Source organism: Emydura macquarii, unplaced genomic scaffold, assembly GCF_026122565.2.
Source record: "Emydura macquarii macquarii isolate MOO-44397 ecotype Brisbane River unplaced genomic scaffold, CSIRO-AGI_Emac_v2 contig_1363, whole genome shotgun sequence".
Taxonomy (NCBI): domain Eukaryota; kingdom Metazoa; phylum Chordata; order Testudines; family Chelidae; genus Emydura; species Emydura macquarii.
In genome coordinates, this window is record NW_027131500.1 from 1,142,578 (window position 1) to 1,167,407 (window position 24,830).

The following is a 24,830-nucleotide window of genomic DNA, read 5'->3' on the forward strand; positions in this document are numbered from 1 at the left end:
TACTAAAATGAGTCTTCTAAATTATTATATATATAGATAGATAGATAGATACACACACACACACACACAAACATATTTTTGTAACAATTTATATAACTAAATGTTCAATGGATACTTTGTGGATTTTTGTAATAAGTTAGCTTTGATATACTAACATACTATTCTGAATTCCTGGGACCTTATAGAGACAAGATGGTGTTATGCCAGGCACCGCTGATCACAGCTGCCTGCAGGTTCTGGATACCAGGTGAGAAATAAAAACACGCCCACACTAGGTAGGTACACTTATCTTTAATCACGGCTTATGCTCCAAACAGCCACGGGAGACTCTAGGGCACGCTGTGGAGCAGGCTGCTGGGGGATTTTGCCTTGCAATCCAAGTGGATTCATGGCCGAGTCTCATTGCGCAATTTGCATTTCAAGCTTTTATACAGCATTCTCTAGGGAACAGCAAGCATTGGCTAATTTACAGCACCTGACCTTGCTTCCTCACTTTCCTCCTCTTTTGGAACCACAGACAAATTCACACGGCCTTGCACAGCCTGTTTACCAAGCTGAGCAGTGCCTCTTATCAAACCGGTTCTGACCAGGCCCGTCAAGCCCCTATCTCTGTCCAACGCGTCACAAATATCTTCCGCGGCCTACAGATGGGTGAGGTACAGTAATATCTTTTATTGGACCAACTTCTGTTGGTGAAAGAGACAAGCTTTTGAGACGCACAGAAAGCTTGTCTCTCTCACCAACCAAAATTGGTACAATAAAAGATATACCTCATCTGCCTTGTGTCTCTAATATCCTAGGACTGACAGGGCTAAAACTACACTGCATTGGACTTTATACAAATTCCAGATGAAGAATTATGTTAAGAAGGGTTAAAATTTGTGTTTGTGGCCTCAGGTTATAAGAAACTGATTTTTTAAGATGACAGACTTTTTCAGTTTTTTCTTCTCAATGGAAGTGAAGCCAAACTGCCCTCAAGAAAGATGACAGCACCTTATGCTGTCAGGAGGCAGAGAGAGGAGCACCATGAAATGAAGGTGAATGGAGGTGGGGCCATCTTTGCTAATGACAAGTTGTGGCCTCAGTCTCTTTGAGAACAATGGGAGATTATCTATTTTGAGAAGGGCATTTTAACAGACATACTCAAGAGATACCAGGTACTTTTGAAGAAGACTATCCAAATACAATGTGTATTGGCTTGGTTAAGATGAACATCGAGCTTTATAGTTTCTAAAGGGAAATACTGATCAGATCTTTACCTGGGACAATATTTTATCTCTGATTAATAAATGTTGATGTTCATCTCAGAAGAGGTAATTGCTGCTTATTGATGCCACCACCGTACCATTTGTATAAAAACTTAAAATACAAAAGATACTTCTTAGTGTGTATGTTTCATGTATTAACTGCTCCAACAATACAAGTAAACTATAAAATGTCTGTATAAGGTACAGACATATTAATTTGTATCAATATAGTTTAATTTCACACTTTAAACATATATAACTTGTAAATAATTTATGCATTTATTTTGTTTATATATTTGTAAAATATAGTCTCAAACAGGATACAATTAAAATCTGGGTTCACTTATTTGACTGAATTCTATCTTCCACAAAACTTTAATTTACTTCAAATGCCCTTTATACACTGAATTATTACAGTTTACAGAGTCCAAGAAGTATATTCTTTATCCCACTGTTCAAAGCTAATATGACATCAAGTGTGCAGTCTTGTAGTTTACGGCATTTAGTGATCTGAAATTGAAGTGAAAAGAAGCTTCCATTAGACGTGCCAATCAAAAGGATATTCAATCGAAAGATAACTTTTGCTAAAACAAAACTGTGGCTCCAGTACCACAACAGGATCGCTACACCTATGGAAAGTCCCACTGATTTCAGTAGTGCTCTGCACAAGTGCAGGAATCCACGCTAGCAAATCCAATTGTAGGATTGTGATCTAAAAATCAGAGCATTAGCTTTTCAGGTGGAAAAAACAAAGACTTGTAAAGCAATATGAAAGGAGATATTGTGATAAAATATTTCTCATTGCGTTTCTTAATGTTTATGAGTTACAATTTTTCATAGAATTAGTTTGGTCTCACCATTATTTCCCAAAATTCAAGAAAAGTAATAATATGAGAAAATAAATGAGACTGTGTTCTTTAGACTTCTTTAGGATGGAATACATGGGACACAGTTTGAAATACTATATTTCATTTCTCTCTGTGGTGGTTATGTCAGATTTAATAGTTCTTTCTGTCTATTTCGGTATTTCCAAGGAGCCCAATCAATGGCACTACCAGTTACCCATCTTTTAAGTTTGAGGCATAGTCTAAACATGGTCTTTGTAACTGATTTATTATTGTGATTAGGGATTTGACTTTTTACTGAAACAGTTATATTGGTAGAACCCCTAGTGTGAATACAGTTATACTACTAGTATAAAGATGCCTTATACCAGTTTAGTTTATGGAAAGGGGAATAAGATATACTGGTATAAGGCACCTTTATCTAGTAAAACTGCATCCACAGTTGGAAGGAGAGTGGGTATCACTTTAAAGCAGTACAGCTTTTGTGTGTAGACAGGCCTCAGTTTCAATAATTTATAAAGGTAAATGTGGAGCATCAAACCGCTTCGGGTTTGGCCTTATCAGTATAAATATAAACTTAAAACTTGCTCTGCAATGCAACAGGGCTGTTCAGCTACAACATCTGGACAAGGTAGTAAGACAAGGGCAATTGGAAGAGCATTTGGTGGGAGGAAAGGATGGGGAAGAATATTATATACTTTCAATCTGATGTTTAAAAAAAATCTAAATCACAAATGTGAAACACATTCCTATGTGTCAAATTTTCAAGAGTGTACAGATAATCTGGAGCTCCCCTACAATGTTGTACCCTACACAGGTGTGCATGCAAAAGTCATATTTGCATGTGTAGTTAACTGATCTGTATGCAAACGTTAGGTGCTTGCTCTTGAAAATGTTTTGCAATGAGAATCTAAAGAACACAATCTAATTTTTTAATTTACTCCGACTTCTCAAGTTTTGACAAAATGAGAATTGAGACCAAATATATTTTAAATATAAACATAACACAAGAACTTAAAGAAACAGAATGTATATAAACATATGCTAAAAGAATGTTAACGTTGCAAAGTAAAGCACTCATACATTAGTAATTGTCAGACTCACAATTTAAATACCCATTATACCAGGCTGCACTGGCTTTGATTAGCCTTATTACAGGTTTTATGTTGGCCACCAGAGGGAGCCCAGTTTATTCCATATATACAATAGAAACAAAAAAGCTTTATTTTTAATAAGATATGTCCCTGATTCTTTGTATGTTGTAGTTAAATGCAGAGTATGTCAAAAGAATTAGAATACAGCAGATCAATGATATCACATTGTACAGCTTCTTAAAGTCAATAGGTACATTTTAAATTAATCTGAGTATATGAAAGAGTAGGAACAAACTTTCATCTATATGTTTCTTATCCTTTTGTCTAATTGTTCAGAAGGGAAGGGAAAACTACTTATTTGTATTTAATTTCTAATTTATTAATTTTAAAAATTCTTACTATTTTATAAACTATAAACATGAAATATCAAAGTAAATGTAAAGTGCTTACCTTGTGACATTTAAAGCCATTATACTTGTAGATAGTCTGCTTTTTGATCCAGGAGGAGGATGAAAAATCCGTCCTTCTTTATTAGTTGTGACAGGCTTAGAATATTTAACCACGTAAGGATCAGCAGAATGGGAAGGATAAGGATCAAATGTTCCTGCTTTCATACCCCCTGACTTGAGGGGGGAAAAAAGAACATAAAATGCTAATTTACAATATAATTGCTTTTATTTAGTTATTTATTTCATACAAAGATAACCCAGAACACTGCATGGCAAATCACATCCTACTATGTACATATCAGAAACCATGTACCACACAGGTTTAAAGTCAACAGGAAACTGTTAAGAAAATTTAAATAATTACATTGGTGAATTCTTGATCTGAGAAATACTTTTGTATGTATCCTGGACTACGAAGAAAGAATCTTAAAAACATAAAGGGTATTGTAAAAACAAAAACAAAACCATTTTAAATGTAGGGTTTTATTGTGGCAAAAATGGAACCAATAGATCACCACTGGTTCCCATCAGTACAGCTCCAATAGTACCAATAGTGAAAACTGTACCATATGGCAGGGTTGAAGCATTATTATCAGCATGTTGCCTAACCATGCCCAGAGCACTAGACAATATGGTGGTAGAAATACCATTGGCTGGTCTAACCAGCTCTCCAACTAGAACAGCAGTGAGAAGGGCCACCTGTGTCCTAGTGTTCTCAGGGTTGGGGAACCTGAACATTTCTGGGTCCAAAGGAGTGCTGGGGGAGGGATTGCCTCAGATGGGCTACCTTATTTTATTCCTATTCTTATGAGCTGGGTGAAACCTTGCTATGGGTCGAGTTAAAATCTCATTGATATTGATAGGTGTGAACTCACCCTTCATTTACCATAACTGTAAGCATAAACCCCAACCTAAGACAAAAGGTGTGTGTGAACCTGCCCAGGAGCTTTTGGCTGAGTCTTGTTTGGGTAGAGGGTGTGTGGGAAGAGACAGCACACAGAAACGGAGGACAGACAACAACAGAGAGAGATGGAGAGGCAAGAAAGCCAAGTAGGAGCCTGTAAGCACAGCATGACTCTGGAAAAAGCTAGAGAGAGAGCTTTGGGTCTGGTGTTAGCTAAAGAGGTGTGGGGTCGGTAAGCTAAGAAATTGCCCCTTTTGTCTTGGTTCCTTCTGCTTTCAGAAACACAGGATTTTGTACATTCCTTGTAAATAAATAAGAGTGTATCAAGGAAAATACCAGACTACATCAATTTCTATTTCCAATGGAACATCCCCAGGACCCCAAACTTTGACTAGCTGCTCTGGTCGAAAAAGGGCGACACCACTAATAAATTTGATTAACTGTATTTTAACAATTGCTCTGTGCAGATTTTAAAAATAAGCTACTTTCAAGTAATTTGGAATATGGCTATATGACAAAGTGACTCACCAGCCAGTGTGCCACCTAGTGGCTGGATGCAGCATTGTCAGGGTTTTCCTCTCTAAACTTGCTGACCCACCATTCAGATCTGCTTGTATCCTTCTGTAGTTTGGTGACTCAGTCCTTTTTAGCCTCATCCTACTCAGGGATCAGTCAGAGTCCAGTCCCAGTAACAGTCCAACTCTAGGCCCCAGGCCTTATGACCCTTGTCCAGGGCCTTCAACAAGCCTTTCACTGGTGGTCTATAGGGGAACCCAGTCTCAACTTCTACCCTGAGTTACAGTCCAGGACTGTAGCAGGCAGTTAAGTTCTGCTTCTTCAGACCTCCTGTTTCTTCATGGGCTCCTTCCTACTGTTGGCTGCCTTTAGGCCTTCTTCCCCAGCCTTTTTCAGGCCTCAAAAGAAAGGTAACAAAAGAAAGGCACAACACAAAAATAGTCCAAATATTACTCTGGCCTCCTTACTTTCAGGAGATACCTGACAAGCCATAGCCTGGCTCAGTGTCTTCAGGGCTATTGTTCAGTGTTTGCAGGAAGCCTCTGCCAGCTTCATCTGCAGTGCTCCTTTCTGAGAGGTAGTGGGGACAGGTCTGTCCACATCCTTGGGAGTAGACCCTTCTGAACTGGGCTTCTCCCATTTAAGGCTCTTCCTTCTAGACTGCCATGCCTTGCTGGTGCGGCTGGTCTGCCTGAGGCTAATCTATACTTAAAATTTAGGAAAAATCCACACCCGAGTGCCACAGCATTGCTGGCCTAAACCCCCAGTGTGGCTAGATCGACAGTGAGTTACTACAGCAATGTAAGAATCCCTTTTGTTGCTGTAGTAACTTCCCCAGCTATGCCACTGTAAGCCCCGCAGTGTAGACAAGCCCTGAGCCCAAAGTTACTTTTTAGCCCCTTTTTGCATGGTGCAGGGTTTTGTACACTCTATCACAGATCATTTATAGTTTCTGGTTTTGTGTAGGATCAAAGTAGATTTCATTCCCTTGTAAATTAAATCACAGCTGACAAAGAAAACTCAATCATACCATACATAGTTCTGAAATTGGAGAGCATTTGCAACAAAAGACCACCGCACTGCATTTTAAAATTCAAAATGATCTGGACAAAATGGAGAAATGATCTGAAGTAAACAGGATGAAATTCAGTAAGGACAAATGCAAAGTACTCCACTTAGGAAAGATTGCACACATACAAAATGGGAAATGACTGCCTAGGAAGGAGTACTGTAGAAAGGGATCTGGGGGTTACAGTGGATCACAAGCTAAATATGAGTCAACTGTGTAACATTGTTGCAAAAAAAAAAAAAAAGCAAACATCATTCTGGGATATATTAGCAGGAGTGTTATAAACAAGACATGAAAAACAGGGTTACTTACCAGTAACTGTTGTTCTTCAAGATGTGTTGCTCAGATCCATTCCAATATAGGTGAGTGCATGAGACCGTGCACGGGTTCCCGGAACTTTTTTCCCCTTAGCAGACCCCGTAGGGTCAGCTCTAGTGTCCCCTCGAGTGCCGCGCACACGCCGCGGTACATGAGGCACTGCTGACCCCACAGCCCCTCAGTCCCATCTTTCTGCCAACTCCAACAGCAGGGACGGAGGGTGGGTGTGGAATGGATATGAGCAACACATCTCATAGTGGGACGTGAAGGTGTGCACCGACAACCAGGCGGTAGCTTTGCAGATGTTCTGCAGGGGCACTCTCTCCAGGGAATGCCCCGGGACTCCACCCAAGAGATAAACCGTCACCTCTTAGGCCGATACACAACCTGTGTAAAAGGTTTCCTCCTGCCCAGCAGAAGGTGCTGGACCCACACCGGGCAGGGTCTCACTCCCTCCATGAGTCTCAAGAGAACCAGATTGAGATCCCAGGGAGGCACCGGGTCACGGACCTGCGGATAAGCCTCTCCACCCACTTGAGGAGTCTGACCGACATAGGATGGGAGAACAGGGAGTTCCCCTCTAGCGGCTGATGGAAGTCCGAATGGCCGCCAAGTGAACCTTCAACAAGGTCAGCGCCATACCCTGGAGCCTTAACTGGAGCAGGTACTCCAGGATCGCCTACTGAGGCAAGAGGCTGGGCGGAATGCCCCAGGACTCCGCCCAAGAGGTAAACCGTCACCTCTTAGGCCGATATACAACATGTGTAAAAGGTTTCCTGCTGCCCAGCAGGAGGTGCTGGACCCACACTGGGCAGGGTCTCACTCCCTCCGTCGGCCACAGGGCCTCTGGGCCATGAGGTGCAGGGACTCCCTGTCCGGGTGCAACAGGCGACCATGGGCCTGGGAGAGAAGGTCATGCCGCCTAGGGAGCTCCATGGGCGGAGCGATCGAGAGGTCCAACAGCATGCTGAACCAGAGCTCTCGGCCAGGCCAGAGCAATAAGTGCGATGCCTGCCTTATTCCTCTTGGTTTCCAGTAGGACTTTGGGCAGGAGCAGAATGGGCGGGAGCGCATACATGAAGGTCCCCGCCCAGTTGGTGAGGAATGCATCGGAAATCGACCCAGTCTTGCCTGGAGCGAGCAGAACCTTGGGCACTTCGTGTTCCAGGCTGGTGCAATAGGTCCAGTTGGGGAACACCCCACTTTCGGAGGGTCGTAGCCACCACCACGACTGGTCGCGGCACCCAGCGGTGGGGTCGAAAAGCCCTGCTGAGGCGATTAGCCTCGTCGTTCCTCACTCTAGGGAAGTGAGAGGCAGTCAAGTGGAAGTCGTGCCTCATGGCAAGACCCACAGACAGGCCGCTTCCTCGCAGAAGGTCAAGGAGTGCGCTCCTTCCTGCCTGTTTCTATTAACCTAGCTGCAGTGTTGTTCGTCAACACCTGCACCACCCTGCCTGTCAGGAACCGGAGGAACATCCAGCATGCTAGGCAAATAGCCCTTAGCTCCTTCACGTTGATGTGCAGGCACCTGTCCTCCCCCAACCAGAGCCTTTGTGACTCAAGTTGGCTGATGTGGGCCTTCCGTCCCACATCCAAGGTGTCCGAGATTAGGGTGACCGACGGAACCAGTTCCCTGAACAGGATGCCCTTCAACATTGCCCTGGGCGATCTCCACCAGCCTCAGGAGCCTAGGATGAGCGGGGGAACTGTGACCACCCAGTCAGTGGGTGTTTCCTCGGCACATACACCGAGGCCAACCATTACGTGCGGGCCACTATGTGGCCTAACAGCTCTAGGCGGCGCCTGGCTGTTGTCATGAGGCATCAGTGCAGCTGGGAGATGATAAAGACCCTAGCCTCGAGACGTGGCTGAGGCAGGTCACGCCCTCCTGCACTTGGAACCTGGACCTGCCTTGATCAGCCAATCGTCCAAGTAAGGGAAGATTTGCACGTCCTTTCGCCTCCGGTGGGCCGCCACTACCGTCATACATATGGTAAACACCCCTGGAGCCAAAGACAGGCCAAAGAGCAGGGCTGTAAATAGGTAGTGGGAGCCAGCCACTGTGAAGCAGAGGAAGCTCCTGTGGCTGCGGAGGAGGGACCCATGAATGTATTGCGCCCTTGAGGTCGAGGGCTGCATACCAGTCTCCTGGATCCCTAAAAGGGATTATGGAGGCTAGGGAAACCCTGCGAAACCCCAGTCATTTGACATGTTTGTTTAGATGCCGCAGGTCTAGTATGGGTCTCAGACCCCCCTGTTGCCTTGCTGAACCCTAACCATTGCTTCTGTGTTGAGGAGGATGTCCACCTCCTGCAAGAGGAGTTGCTCGTTGGGGGTGGGGGGGTACAGCGTAGCCCCCAGAGATTATTCCGAGGACCCAACAGTCTGACGTAATCTTTCCCCATATGGGGTAGAAGGCCTTAACTTGTTCAGGATAAGGGCAGGGCAGGTCCAGGAGAGCCGTAGGGTGCCACCCTAGGGTGCACCATCAAAACTGTCTCCTACGATTGCCCAATGCCCTGGGGGGCCCTTGCTGGGGGGCTGAGGACAAACTGGGCGCTGATTCCGTCCTCTAAACCCCCTAATTCTGTCTCTCTTTGTAGGGTTGAAAGGGCCTAGGTGAAGGTCTTGGTCGCTGCTGCACCTGGGGCCGTGACCATCGCCTGGGAGTCTGAGGCGTGTACCGGCCCAGGGCGAACCGTGGCCCTGGAGTCCCTCCGACTGAGCCGCCTCACATCGGTCTGATTGGAGAAGAGGCCGACCCATAGTGGGAGGACCTGGCTTGATTACTGCATCTCCTGGGACAGACCTGAAGGTTGCAGCCACAAGCACCTCCTTGTGGAAAAAGGCGGAGGCTATAGCCTTACAGGAGCGTCACTGGACGTTTGGAGCGTTTGGAGCGCTGCTCTAGCCACCATGATTCCTTCATCCAGGATTGTGGTGAAGTCTACAGCCTGGTCCTGGGGCAGGGCCTCAGCAACCGCCTGAGGGAGTCCCACCATTTAAAATTACATCTCCCCAGGAAGGCCTGATGGTTGGCAGTCCTGCACTAAATTTTTCTCCGAAACAAATCCCAACCTTTCGTTGTCTTTGTTCTTGGGAATGGAACCAGGCAGACCTTGCCTGTCCTGCAGGTTGGTTGCATCTACCACCAGGGTTCCCAGGGCCAGGTCAGTGAACAGTTACTCGAACTCTTCGGCCAGCCATAACACTTCTTTCAGCCACCTCTATGTAGGGGTGACTGAGAAAGGGGTTGCCACAGGGCCTTAACAATTTTGAGGACGCTATCGTGGACTGGTAGGGCCATCCTTGCTGGAGCAGCCGCCACCAGCGCATTAAAGAGGGTATCAGCCTTCACTAACTCCTTGACCTCCAGTCCTGAGTTAGAAGCTACCCTCTCGAGCAGTCCCTGGTGCACCCTGAAACCCTTCAGTGGCGCCATGTGGTCCTGTGAGACTGTCTCATCCAGGGAGGGGGAAGAGGACTGCCTAGGGACGTCCTGCAGGTGTTCCCCTGCCTGCCGAAGGGACCATAGAGGGGCCCTCCATGGGGTCCGATTCCTCGTCCAAGGAACGTAGTCTATGGGCCTTCTGTGTCGGGGCACGGACTGCACCCCTGCTGACAGGGTGGATTGGGGCCCTGGTCCCATCTGGATGCCCCGTTGGGCCCAATAAGGTCATTGTCTCAGGGCCCAAACCGGGGCTGACTGTGCCACCTGCTTTGATGCCCTATGGGGGCGTCGGCTGTCCCGACGACTGTTCCCCCTGTGGGACCCCAAGCCACTAGACAGGCGATGCCATGGCCGTCCTTGGCCCCGGGTGCTGTGGCGCGCTGGGGACCAAGTTCTCGTCGCCTCCGACGTGGAAGATGACAAGGACCGCCTCCGTCACCGCAGGCGGTGCCCATGGATGGAAGCGCACTGCGGAGAGCTCTCGGTACTGGAGCCTCGGTACCAAGGACGTCAGCGGCGCCGCTTACCCCTCATTGATGGAGACCGGTGCCGCTCCGCAATCCATGGTGCCGAGCCTAACTCCGGTGACCGGGTTTCGCATCTGGGCCTGCGCGGTGGGGGGTCCTCGAAAGGCGACCGGGGTTCCACACTGCCTCGGTGCGGCAAACCCCTTGGTGCCAAGGCCTCCGACGATGGCAGGGTTCTGCACCACCTCGGTGCGGGCGAACTCCTCGGTGCCGGAGATCTGGAGCAGGAGCCCAAGTGCCGCCTGGCGGACCTCGACCAGTGCCGCCTCTTAGCGTGCGCTGCCTCCGGTGAGAGGGAGACTCCGGCGAACTCCTCGGTGCCAAAGATCTGGAGCAGGAGCCCGAGCGCCGCCTGGCGGACCTCGACCAGTGCCGCCTCTAAGCGTGTGCTGCCTCCGGTACCAGGGACCAATGTCGGCACCGAGAGGGAGATTCACTGATGCCGACCTGGAACGACTGCTGGGGGAGCGTCCTCGCTCTACACCCGGTGGCCGTCTGGCGGGAGATCTTCCTCCCCATACTGGGGATCTCCACTGCCCATTGGGGGGACTCCACGTGGGCTTGCTCTGGGACACAGGCCCCTTCTCCCTCGGCGGAGGGCGGGGGCAGAGGTGGCATAGGCAGGCCAACAAAGCTTTTGCCGCCTGAGAACCTCTGGTGTCAACGGCATTGGCAGGGGCACTCTCCCACTCCCAGGAGTCGGGGGAGGCTCCCTGATCAGAGATGCAGGCACCGGAAAGGACTCGACGGGCCGTGGCTGGTGCATCTCCGCCCTTGACCCTGCCCATACCCATGGCGCAGGGGAGTGTCTGTGCTCCACACGCTCTCGTCAGCGGTGCTGAGTCGAGTCCAGTGCCAGCGATGCCCTCTGCACCGAGATGACGCTCGGTGCTGAGGTGGAGCAGTGGGCGGAGTGCTCCTCCATAAGAGCAAGGCTTTTAACCTGATCTCTCTGTTCTTCTGAGCCCACGGTTAAAAGCCCTGCATATTTTACACTTGTCTTCTTGTTTGCTCTCCCCCCAGGCACTTAAGGTACCGATCGTGGGGGTGGCTAAACCCAGGCAGCCAGGGCATAGCCCGGCCACTCCAAGTCCCTGAGGGACTTCTTATCTAACTGCACTACTTAACAACTACTTAAAGCTAACTAAAGTACTTCGAATAACAAAGGGGAATGGCACTTGCAGAGAGCAAGGCTAGTTCCATGCAATCATCACGGGCAGAAAGAAGGAACAGAGGGGCTGTGGGGTCGGCAGTGCCTCATGTACTGCGGTGTGTGCGTGGCACTCCAGGGGACACTAGAGCTGACCCTACGGGGTCTGCTAAGGGGAAAATAGTTCCGGAAACCTATGCACGGTGGCGTGCACTCACCTATATTGGAATGGATCTGAGCAATCACTCGAAGTAGAAGTAATTCTTCCGCTCTACTCTGTGCTGATGAGGATTTAGCTGGAGTATTGTGTCCAATTCTGAGTGCCACATTTCAGGAAAGATGTGGACAAATTGGAGAAAGTTCAGAGGAGAGCAACACAAATGATTAAAGGTCTAGAAAACATGACCTTGTGAGGAAAGATTGAAAAAATTAGGTTTGTCTTCTGAAGAAGAGAAGACTGAGGGGGGACGTGATAACAGTTTTCAAGTAGATAAAAGGTTGTTAAGAGAAGGAGGGTGAAAAATTGTTGTCATTAGCCTCTGAGGATAGGACAAGAAGCAATGGGCTTAAATTGCAGCAAGAGAGGTTTAGGTTGGACATTGGGGAAAAATTCCTAATTGTCAGGGTGGTTAAGCACTGGAACAAATTGTCTAAGGAGTTTGTGGAATCTCTATCCTTGAGGGTTTTTAAGAATAGGTTAGACAAACACCTGTCAGCAATGGTCTAGTTATTACGTAGTCCTGCCTTGAGTGCAGGGGACTGGACTAGATGACCTATTGAGGTCCCTTCCAGTCCTACACTTCTATGAGTCTATGATTTGGAGACCTGGGGAAAGGGTTGGAATCTGGGGCTACCATGGCAATTATAACAGGGATAACGGAGAGACAAGAGAGAACATATGGGGGGAATCAAATCAGTATCATAGATATCTGTATACTAATGCAAGAAGTATGGGGAATAAGCAGGAAGAACCTGAAATGCTAGTCAATAAACCCCTTATAGGCTCTCATTCTTAAAATGGGCCCTCAGTGCCTCCCTAATCTGTATGGCCCCCCACTGCGGCCCTCTAATAGCTCTAGCATATGGCTGTGCATATGCAGTTGAAAGGCAAACCGCCTCTGCGATCCACCCAGGGGCAAGGTTTTCACCTGTAGCTTCACATAAATTATGGAGCACAGAGCAGGCAGCTATAACCACAGGAATATTATTCTCATTTAGATCCAGCCTGCCATAAAAGCACCTCCAGCATGCCTTTAACCTGCCAAACGCACATTCAACAGTCATTAGGCACCTGCTCAGCCTGTAATTGAAGCGCTCCTTGCAGCTATCCAGGTTGCCTGCGTATGACTTGAACTTTCTACAAGAACATCATCAAATATTTGGATTTTCACATTTTTCTACAGCAGCTGGAGAACAGACTCACCTTTTTAGAAGGAGAACTTGGTTTAAAGGGGTTTGTAACTGGCTTTTCTGGGGCTGGTTTCTTAGCTGGTGCCAAAGGTTTGTCATCATGATAAGGATTCATGTCAAAATACTCCCGAGGATAGAGATTTAATCTGAAAGGCCCTCCTTTAACCAAACGCTGATGGTCTTCACGCACCTTCTGTAAAATAAGTAATTTTGAAGGTATCAGCTTGGCCATTTTTACCTCAAATTATTCTGATTAGAAAAAATAAAAAGAGGTGTAAATTCAGTCTTGAGGAAAACTTACTTTTAGCAATGTATTTAATGTAATTTCCTCTGCTAATGTTAATCCTGGCTTCCACATATACATTAGGCACAATATAATGCATAATGGAGCAATTCATTGAGCACAACAAATGCTAGGAAACTATGACACACTTAAAGAAGAATTTAAAGATTTCTTAAAATAAGTAAATTTAAAAACTCTTTAAGATTGCTAATTAATTAATTGATTAATTGATGGACACATGGTATGTGTATAGACTTTAACATTACAGATACAGTACAACCTTGCTTATTCATGCTAATGATGGGGAGCAAATTTTCACTGCTGAATTAATAAGAAACAAATCTTGCCCTCCTCTGCAGGACAGAGGTACCTATGGCAACAAAAATAATGTGGTTCTACTGCATGAGGAGAAGGCAGGATTTATGGAGTTATACAATCGGTGACACAGCTTTTTTTAATTTAAATTTAGAGTTTGCAAGATGTGCCAGAATGACAGCCCAGGAGAATTAGGTCCTTTATTTATGCTCCAGCTTCACCACAATGACCAGCTATGGGTTGACTTATAGAGACCAGCCATCTCTAAGGCCAAAAGGATACTTCCTTTTCTAAGTCTATGCAGTCCTTGATACTTCTCTTTTGTGTTTTATTTTGAGAGTTGAGCAGAGAACTTGGGTGGAGGCCACTGATGATTCATTAAAGTTTTCTGACAGTGTGAAACTGAATCGCTCAGGATATCTCCTCCCTTATTTGTCGTCACACTTGTATTATATTACCTGCTTCTAACCAGAGATGAACCCCAAACACCCCCAGACTTCACAGAGCTCCTTTTGGATCTAAACTTTGCAACTTGGGCCCAAACTATCAAAAAAAATGTGTAGCTTGAGTCATTCAAACTAACAAAAAAGTAACCTTTTCTAATCCAAATGTAAACCAGTGGCACAGAAAATCCCATTCCTGATGCTGAAACCTACGATAGCATACATTTTTCCCCTCCAAATCTCAATTTAACTCCAAACATATATTAATTTGTGATAGAAATACAAAGCTCTAAAGTACTTATTCCTATGGCAAAAAAACCCTCTTTCAGCTATCAGTTTTCCCCACATATGATGAAAATAGAATTAATGAGACTAATAGAGGTAAGTATAGTAGCCTTCATATTTACTAAGTTATACAGTAAAATACAGATAATATGTTCTGTGTTTGTACAGTCCCTAATACAATAGAGTCCCAATCTATGACTGGGGTTTCTAGGAGCTACCACAATAGAAATACAAATAAATAATCATAATAATTTGGGTCTGTTTCACTCTCTCTGAATTTGATACTTTTCCTCAAATCCTTAGCCCACTACACAGCCTGAGTAGTAGGACTGTGTGCTGGGGTGACTAAGAGGGAAAATAAACCATTTCTAGTCTTAAGAATATTTTTAACAAAAAAAGGCAATTTATCTGCAGTCTAGTTGGTAAATAAATAATACTGGTTGTTTTAGGCTAAAAGAAATACCATAGGAAAGGTAAACTGTTTGCAAATAGTGATTAAATAAATTTACTGAATAATTTTACCTTTGCATTCATTTTTTCAATGTCATACACCTCACTTGAGTGTGGATACTGTTTTCCTATAGTGAGATTTGGATATCTGTGTAAAGAAAATTAGTAATGGTGACCTCAAAGTTCAGCATTTGATTAAATACTATTCAGGAAACTAAACTGAATGTTTTACCCATATCCAGTTCCTGCCTTTCCAGGACTTGTGTAAAGGTTCTTTCCAGGAGGAGCATATGCTGCTTTCCCTCTTAGTTGTGCACTGAAGAATGGATATGGACCACCTATAGTTCCATAATAAGTGCCCACTCCACATCTGAAATATAAAATAAATACATAATACAATAATAATAAGTATTCATACTGATAATAGATTCATAATTAGTACCCATTCAGTACTTTACAGCTTCAAAGTTCTCAAATTATATTAATTGCAAAACAAGCAACTAACTTTTTTGGATTAAACATATAAAACTTGAGGTTCTGTCCATTCGGCATGTACAACAATGATCCTATGCACAAAGTATGACAGAGGCACACAATGGGAGTAGATGGGGTTAAAGTTTAGGGGTACCTTTATTGTGCTTGTCAATACTTGTCAATGTTTGCCGTTTGGCTTATTTGCTTTAAATTTTCTCTTAACATGTTCCTTCTTTCCAGTTTTTTTTTAATGTCAACCTTATATTAAAGGTTTTTTTAAGAAGATATTTACAACCTTATCTATATTTTACCAAATGTATGTGTCTTTGAACTTCCTATTGTATGTTTTTCCAACACTTTTTAAGAACTAAGAATACCAGGCCCAGGTAGCCAGTGTCGTCTGAGGAATTTCCTGATGTGGGGCTTAGGATCACTGCAAGGAATTAGCTTTAACTGCACGTCTCCAATATGCCTTTTATTAAAGGGCATTCGGGCTCTGACACTTGTTTTATAACAGACCCCATCAGTCATGTAAACATGTGAAAACAAATCTTAATATATAAAAACTTCCCCCAGTATCCCCCAAACTAGTGAAAAGCATTCCTCATCATTAAAGGCAATGGCAAACAAATTTGGGATTTTGCTATTAGAGAAAACAACAGTTGGAAGAACTTCCGGGAAAAAAAAAGTGATAAATAGCTAACTACAATTATAAGAACCATTTTCAGTTGTTTATAACTTTGCCAAACTTTAGATGTTCAGAATGACATTTTCCATGTTGAGTGTCTGCTTAATGCTGATTTTTTTCTAGACAATTTCAGCCAAAATGGTTGAGCCATTATGGAGAATGCGGCTAGAGAAAGATAAATTGTTTTGATACATAGCCCATTTTCCTAACTACAATTTATTTAAAAAATCTTCAAAACAAATTGATTTTACAGGGCAGTGGAGAGTTGTTTTGCCCACATAAAAAAGTCTGGCTACCTCTTCTTTGAAATGCTCTAATGCCCCCAGGCTTTAGATCAGGGACTTGAAATTTGGCAGGGGGTGGCTTTTGTGTCTGGAATGAACATTTGGTTATCCCCTTTAAAATACACTTGAATTGGGTCAAATTATAAGCCTTTAGAAAACCTGCCGTCTGCAAATGATCACTAGAAACTAGCTAGAGATAAACAGATAAAATCTCCAAAGATGCCATCCTCCCTGAGCATACCTGAGCCACTCAAAGCCCTAGTGCTGACTGGATTGCACATGCACCGTTCACACAGAGTGATTGAGCATGCTCCAGCCCAGGACTATAGGAATTCAGAAAGACTTCCCTCTTAAGGGCGACTCCCAGTTGCTCGAGGCTCCAGTGGGGCTGAGCACTGCCACTGAGAGCAGTAGGCAGTCTCTCCTCAGCTCTCAATTATTCCTGTGCTGGCTGGCACCCAGACAGCATGGTGAGGGAACCTATCTGATTCTAATGCACAGAGGAGAAAATACAGGCCAGTAGGGATGGGGTGGAATAGGTTAGCCTGGTGAGACTTGAGGTGGGGTGGGGGAACTGTGACTGGGAGTTGGAGGAAGAGACTGGGACTGGTTGTGCAAGGAGACAGGAACTGGGGGCACAGGGAATGCTTGGGAAAGGAGAATGGGAGCTAGTGGGGAAATAGAGGCTGTGACTGGAAGCTAGTAAGGGAAACAGAGAGGAAAGAAACTGGAAGCCAGCTGTCTGGGGGAGGGGGAGAACTTAAATCGGTTGAGGAATTGGGGGAACTGGGACTGGCTGCGCAAAGAGGCTGAGACAAGCAGCCAGGGAGGGAATGTTGGGGGAGATTGAGATTAGATAAGGAGCCCAGGAAAGGAGACTGGGACAGGAAGTTAGTGAGAGGGGGAAGGGGAGAGATTTAATCAGATCAGGAGCTGGACGCAGTGGGGACCAGAAATGACTGGGTAAGGAAACTGGGGACAAGGAGTTGGGGCAGGAATGCTGGAATTAGGACTGGCTGGACAAGCAACCTGGGATGGGTGTGGGAGAGACTGGAAGTCTGGAGGAAGACTGGGATTTGGACAGCAAACACACAGGAAAAGAGCAGAACTGTCTGGGCAGAGAGACTGAGGCTGGGATGAGAAATCTCAAGTGTGGAGACTGAGACTGGGAAGCCAAGGAGAATGGGACTGGAACAAGGAGGCAGGGATGAGACGAAGAGACAGGACTGAGACAGGTTCAATGGGATGGGGAAAAAGGGATCGAGCTTGGGAGAAACAGGCTGAGAAGAGTTTGTGCCAATTGGAGCACACTGCCCTCCAGAACCTGGAATGGAACCCAAGATTCCTCTGCTACATGGATGGAGTTTGGAGGAGGCAAACATGACCAGGCGGGAGGGGGCTGCTGCAGCCCATCTGCTTGCCTCCCAGCTGGGAGCAGGGACCGGGCGGGAGGCAGGCTGTGCGCCGGGACCAGGCAGGATTCGGCTGCTGCCGTCAGGGTCCCGGCTTTGTGCTGGGACTGGCTGGGAGGTGGGCGGCTGCAGCTCACCTGCCCGCCTCCCAGCTGGGAGCAGGGACCCTTGCTCCCCCAAATTAAGCAGTCAAACTCTGCCTATGCTTTGCTGTCAGCAAATATTAATGCAACCTACTGACAAAATGTGTCTCATCTCCTTGTAGTCCACACAGAGGATGACCACTTACTATTGCTAACAGTTATTCCACTAGCTCAAGTGGCAGAGGTCTGTGTGGTGGAGCTAAAGGCTCCATCCCTATCAAGGAACCAAATGGGCGTCAATGTGATGCCATATGATGAAATTTCTATTTTTGCAGTTTTCTTTTAAAGCCCTGAGAACTTGCACACAAAAATACTATGTTAAAAGAACATCATTCAAGTTGCAAAGTCAAGCACTCAAAAGTTAGGAAATTTCAAAATTAAGGTTCCCTGTGTATCTTTAATTCACCTTCCTTGTGCATAATCTTTAATTACATGATTGCATACTATTTTTAACATAGGACTCTTACTGCCCCATGGAGTACAGAGATGAATCTGCTTTGTGGATGAACCAGAGTTGTGTAGTAAGGGATGCTATTTTCTGTTGGATCTGTCTCATTTGTTGCAGCAGTTGGAAATTGTGTAGTGAGTGAGACAAGGAATTTCAAGAAACAAATGGAGGATCTCATGGTTAAGACAACTGAATGCTGCCCTCAAGAACTGGATTATAATAGTCTCTGCCAGAGTTCCTGCATGATGTAAAGCAAGTCACTTAAACCAAGTGTTTCAGAGACAATCACTAATTATGTTTCTCATTTTCTGGGTTCCCAACCTGAAACCCTGCATCTGATTTAAGTGCTGAGCCCTCACAACTGCAGCTGAATTCAGTGGGAGCTGTGCTTGAATATATAAAGTGCTATACATTGCTAGGACCTCATTTTTCTGAGTCCTTAAATGTCTCAAATTGGGCACACAAAATTAGTGGATACTTTTTAATCTTAATCTCTCTGTGCCTCTGCTCCCCCTCACCTCACAGAGGTTTTGTGAAGTTAAATTCATTAATGTTTGTGAAGCACATCGATAATATTATGATAAGCGCCCAACAGAAGCTCATGAGTAAATTAATAATTCTGTCTTCAATAGTGGGTTTCAATAGTATGCAGTAAATAAGGCCTAGGGCACACACTGAACAATGAGAAAACAACATATCAAATTGCTGTTCGTTACGTGAGCACTGTCCAGCTTGTGCACTAAATGAGGCAGGGGTCATGTGGAAAAATGTGATTAGGGAAACACTGTACTATAATACATAGTGTGCAAGGGAGCCAAATTAAGGCAGTACAGGCAACCTTCCATTGACTTCATTAGACTTTAGCCCAGGGCTAGGTGTGCATGGCAATTAAATCCTGTTGGGCTGGGATGGTTGCTATAGAAAATATCACAGTTGACAGAAGTGTCTGAGAGTGAGTGAGTCTACCTTAACTTAACCTACCCCTTCTCTGCCCACTAAAGACAGCAGAGGCATATACACACCACCTCCTATGTTCCCTTTGTTGGCAGTGAATGATTCCCCTTTCATAGTCAACTGTACAGCTCCTATAACTACCCCATTTCCAACCTCTCCAGTGGAGAGGGTATGGTGTGAGGCTGATCGACTTTGCACTGGGGACAGGATGGCTTCAGATCTCAGTGGAGGAATGGGACAAAAAGATAGCTTAAAACCATCTTTGTACACCCATGGCACTGCACAGCTTGGACGCAAGCCAGGGGCTGGGCTTATTATTCCACTGTGATGCAGACCATGGTAGATATTGATGACAAATGACCACACGAAGTGTATGATTGGCAGATTTTCAAGCATACTGAAATGTACAGGAAAAGGAAGCAAAGGACGCTTGTTCCCACTAGACCCCATAGCCATTAACAGAGTCTCAGCCCCTATTATTCTTTGATGAGGAAGCCCCACTTGCTCTCTATACTTTCTGACATCTGGGGGATACTTTTGAGCAATCTTCCATTTGAAAAATAGGAAAATCAAATTACAGACCAAAGTGAAATTAAAGCCCTACTTCTATGGCTAAATTCTGGTTGTGTTTTAATAAATGGATTGGATATTTTATATTTTTAAATGCAAACAGTTTTTTCCCTGCCTGCCTGTATTTTTTTTTTAAAACCCAAAGGCAGGAAAACTGCTCAATGCAGCAACTGATACATGAACTCTTGCTTTAACTGTAATTATGTTCAGACAGATAACTATTTTCATCAAATGCACTGCAGGCTATTTATATCTCTGTATCCTGTGACCAATTCAGTCATAGAGGTGTCATCCCATGATGTTTCAATAGGTGGTGCTTTTATTCTGGTGGTACCCCTCTGTCTCCAGCATCGCGAACTAATCATACTATAAAATTAGGTATGATTAAAAACTCCAAGATAATGGAACTCTGGCAATGGAAATGGAGAAATTCAGTATGATTCTGTTAGTCCCATTTTGCAGCATTCTTAGCTTCACACAATATTCTGCTTCAGATATTTAATGTCTCTCTCCAAGTTTATGTTCATTATCAGGTATATGCACGTCAGTAATGTGTTTTAACACTGCTTCTTTATCATGTGTTGTACATATCTTCTCATAAAAACAATACTGTACTCTTGTTAACAGTTAATTATAAAAAAGTTGTGACAAATTATTTTTAATACAGCAGGGTAAAAAAACAGACCATGCCTTTTCCCAACACTTACGGGAGTTTGACTCCATTGCTTGGAAGGAAAGCTTTGCCCATATTTTTCTTTGACTCCGCCAATCTATATCGCCGCCTTAGTTGCACAGGGTTGGAGTAGGCTTCACCTTCGAAAACCCTCACAAATTGAGGCTCAAAGTAACCTGCCTGAACAGCTGACAACATTTTGGTACCCCCTGTTAACATCTGTTTGTTCTTGCTTGCAGCTTCATTGAAAGGGCCTTTAAAACAAGTAAGCATTATAAATATTTATTTAACTCTATGAAGTCTCTTACTTTAAATTTAGAAATTAGAAAGGAGCATTGAGTATGGATGGTTCAAAGGGGCTGGTAATGCAATGCAGAGCCTTTCACCTGTAAGTCACATGTGCAGGTTGGTAGTGACTGATTGCTGATACTATATGGCAGCTGTTCAGTAACCTAATATTTGGAAAACAAATTGGTTGACTCAGTCAAGTTTCTAGTGCATGCATCCATAACACAAAAAATACCATTACAATTAGCACCTTTTGGAGGGAGGCCATAACTATTCTGCACTAACATTTATCATTGTCTAGCAGTGTATAATTTGATCCAATGGCTGGAAGTTGAACCTAGACAAATTCAGACTGGAAATAAGGCGTGATATTTTAAACAGTGAGTCTAATTAGCCATTGGAACAATTACCAAGGGTCATGGTGGATTTTCCATCACTGACAATTTTTAAATCAAGATTGCTAAAAGGTATGTTCTAGGAATTATTCTGGGAATGTTGTATGGTCTGTGGTACACAGGAGGTCAGACAAGATGATCACAACTGTCCCTTCTGGCCTTGGAATCTATGAACATCACTTCACAAGGGCTGACTTTTACTGAGGGTCAAACTCTGTCATCCTTACTCATCATAAATAATACCTTACTCCACGAGTAGTTCCAATGAACAACAAGAATGAGGTTGAACGAATCTATCCCTAAGTAAAAAATAATAAATAAAAGTTCTGTGTACGCTGGTCAAATAAGAGCAAAGAAATAAAAGGTTATCGCTAAATTTAAAGTACTGAGAACACAATCTTGCAACAGAAGTGCCAGTTGAAGCAGCCACACAGAAAAAACTACTGCTCTCAGCATCAGCAGTAGGTAGTCAGATGTCAAGAGAAGATAAGGCTTTTCATAATGCCAGTTCAATTTTAACATTACATATGTAAACAAAGATAAATGAGGAGGAAAACTGTGGAGCAATTTACTGTCATATTAATGCTGTTCTGCAGTTGAGTGTCCCAGCAGAATATTCAAAATAATTAAGATTATTTGCATCTTGACTGACTTAAGAAAATTGGGACTCCAATTTCCTTATTTTCTTCCAGTAGAACTGGCAAACAGTTTCAAAGGCCCTAATTTCTTAACATGTACATTTCAAAGACGGTAATTATATGTTATACATATCCTATAAAGTAATCTACTTTACCTGTTTTGTCTCAGGGGTTTCATAAATTTTAATTGGTAGCCTGTTTATCTAATTTTACATAATTTATTGACACTTCTCAAAACTCAAGCTATTAATTTAAATCTGAATCATAAAGGCCTTATAAATTGAAAAAACGCTGCACAGTTTTGGGATGTGCAAACCCTGGAGGGCTACACAATCTGTGAGTTGACATTTCCAAGGGAAAGAATGCCCAATATGAAAGGCCAAAAGAATAAGTATTTATGTACCATTGTAAAAGCCTAAAAGTAAATCTACTTGCAATGTCTCTGCATGGAGCAGCTGGAACCCTACCCCTACCTATATCCCATGGTATGGTGAGAAGAAGCCATGAGAAATTTCCACAATTATGGTAGAGAAGGGGGATGAGTCACTGGAGATGACACCTACTCCCCACTAGCTAGTAGATAATTTCAATTGTATATTTGATCTGTAACTTGGACAACAAAATGCTGCATATATTATTATTAATCTTAATACATATTTTTCAGTTTTGCCAGGTTTTTTATTCCCTCTCTCCCCATTTATTGTGACATATTAAGCAGACCTCTATTAATAATAGATTGTGTTTACTAAAAAACCAGATTTCTCTAAAAGGACTATATTAAACTAGAAAATAGGGAGTCAGTAGAAAGACAGATTAGACGGACATATCCTTTAGATTGGATTAGACAGATTATCCTTATTGCTAATATGGAAATATCCTTATTGCTAAAATGAAATGTACTTACGCAAAAAATGTGAGATGTATCTATCACCAATGGTAATATACTCCATTTCACTGAAGAGGCCAATCCTCTCCATGTCAGTTTTTCCTTCTCCAGGCATGGTTGGTTCTGTGTGACAGTTCACTACACTAGAAAATGTAGATGTTTCTTATGATCACTTCTTTTACTGCAAAAACCTACAAATAAAGTTACAATCAAAGTCTGCAACAAGTTTGAGCATTTAAAATAAAATGTTAACATTATGATACTGAGATTCTTTGGTTCAAAAGTATGTTTCTATTGTATTCACCATGTTACATTATCTACAAAGTAAGTCACAGCTGGGTGATGATGATGAGAAGAGGACTGAACTGGACTGTGTGGGAGAAAGCCAGCATTATCATGTCCTTTGAAAAACAAATTTAAAACCAATATGAGACAGAGACCCACATTCAACAATTATTAAAGTCTCTGAGTCAGAATTTGGTAACGAGTACCCTTAAAATATTGAGATTGAGGATCTGAGTAATACAGATCATTGGTAAGGATACGCAGAATAGCATCTGGTTTAGCTTTCTGGATTACCTGCAACTGTGCTTTGCAATCATCCTTGGTTAACGCTGGGCAGGGGTAGTGCAAAGAGGTGTGAAACACAGGACCCACACTTTGGCCTCGTCTACACTAGCACTTATGTCGACAAAACTTCTGTTGCTCAGGGGTGTGAAAAAAAAAAAAACCACCCGAGTGACATAAGTTTGTCGGCATAAGCGCTAGTGTGGACAGTGCTATGTTGGGGGGAGATGCTCTCCCACCAAGACAGCTTCCACTGCTCATTTAGGTGGTTTATTACATTGGCAGGAGAGCTCTCTCCTGCTGATGGAACTCAGGGTATGTCTATACTAACAGCGGCAAAGTTGCTGCCATCAGATTGATCTTTCTGGATTGACTGAACAGTCAGTGTAGACCCGCTGAATCGATCAGGAAGTTGACACAGTAAATCCACCCCCTCAAGTGGCACAGTGCAGTGAAGACAGCGCACAGAAGGGAAGCACAGCAGTCGACGGGAGTTACATAGCTGCGTAGCTTGCGTAACTCCCATCAAATTTCCAAGTAAATGTAGACCAGGACTACACAAGTGCTCTTACAGGAGCACAGCTGGACTGATACAGCTGTGCCGCTGGACTGATACAGCTGTGCCGCTGGAAGTTTTAAGTATAGACTAGCCCTTAGAGTAAATTATAAAAAAAGGAGTTTTGGGATCCCTTATGCTGAGAAGTGCAAATTCCCACTGACTTAAAAAATGTAAATGATTGATGCTAACGGTAACTATGGGTGCTCAGCTCTTCTCAGGATCAGTTCCATAACGAGCATACAAAGAGACTGAGCACTACATTAAAAATACATATATAGGGTGTGAACTGTTCAGTGGGTAGAATATATTTTATCTGCCTCTCAGGTATATTGAGCCATTTAATTTATTAATATTTGTAAAGCACTTTGGATGGAAGGTCATGCAGAAGTGCAACGAACTGTTAAGAAAGTAAAAGTTGCTTTTAAATGATGACGTAACCAGTCATATATAAACACACAAATATAATTGCATCAGTTTGCATAGATGTAAATATATTTGCGGAACGATAATTACATCAGCGAACAATCAACACACAAGTATCGTGACTGCACATGTTTACACCAACAGCATTACTGCATACATTCTTGCGTGCAGTTGCATGATTAAACACGTTGCATGGAATTTTCATCAGCACTATTGACTGGCTGGTTAATCGCCGAGGTCGAGGTGAAACCCGTGGAGAAGAAATAATCTGCTGCAGCAGCAGCACAGGTACTTTAAAGAGGAGCACACATCTCTCCGGGCTGAGGTCTGCTCTCACACTCACCGTCACCTGCTGCCTCACCCACCCCCGCTCCGCCGTCAGCTGGGTTGCAGGGGGTCAATGGCAGCCTCCTCCTCGCGCATCCCCAGGCGGCGGCTTCTGATTCTGACACCCCTAGAGCTCTTTGTTGATGCAGTTGCTCTGGATTCGGGAAAGTCCAAAACAAGACCAGCCTGACGTTTCGGCGTTGTCCACCTCCCCCCATCTGTCGAGCCTCGTTGGTACAGCCCAGAGGCTGCAAGCGCCACGTAGCGGACTTGCGCGATACCGCGCCGCATCTTGTGAATTGTAGTCCCCTCCTCCACAATCCTGCCCGCTAGTGCCTTCGCTCA

The 24,830-nt window shown here is 44.1% G+C and overlaps 1 protein-coding gene across 1 annotated transcript; it reads right to left on the minus strand.

The window, feature by feature from the left end:
* Nucleotides 1-120: 120 nt before the first annotated feature.
* CFAP96 (cilia and flagella associated protein 96) lies at nucleotides 121-24,708 on the minus strand. Its single transcript, XM_067551638.1, has 8 exons — nucleotides 24,502-24,708; nucleotides 22,628-22,800; nucleotides 20,437-20,656; nucleotides 14,989-15,126; nucleotides 14,829-14,904; nucleotides 12,994-13,173; nucleotides 3,637-3,809; nucleotides 121-1,757 (listed from the first exon to the last, which is right to left on the minus strand). The coding sequence occupies exons 2-8, from the start codon at nucleotides 22,722-22,724 to the stop codon at nucleotides 1,709-1,711; spliced, it is 933 nt and encodes a 310-aa protein (XP_067407739.1). The 5' UTR covers nucleotides 22,725-22,800; nucleotides 24,502-24,708; the 3' UTR covers nucleotides 121-1,708.
* Between the last annotated feature and the right edge of the window lie 122 nt (nucleotides 24,709-24,830).

Excerpts from the sequence above, each read along its gene's own strand:
- CFAP96 (XM_067551638.1), bottom strand. The coding sequence starts at position 22,724 with ATGCCTGGAGAAGGAAAAACTGACATGGAGAGGATTGGCCTCTTCAGT. Across the intron at positions 15,127-20,436 it reads AGCAATGGAGTCAAACTCCC|ATGTGGAGTGGGCACTTATT; the intron begins GTAAGTGTTGGG and ends TTTATATTTCAG. Across the intron at positions 14,905-14,988 it reads AAGGCAGGAACTGGATATGG|ATATCCAAATCTCACTATAG; the intron begins GTAAAACATTCA and ends TTCTTTACACAG.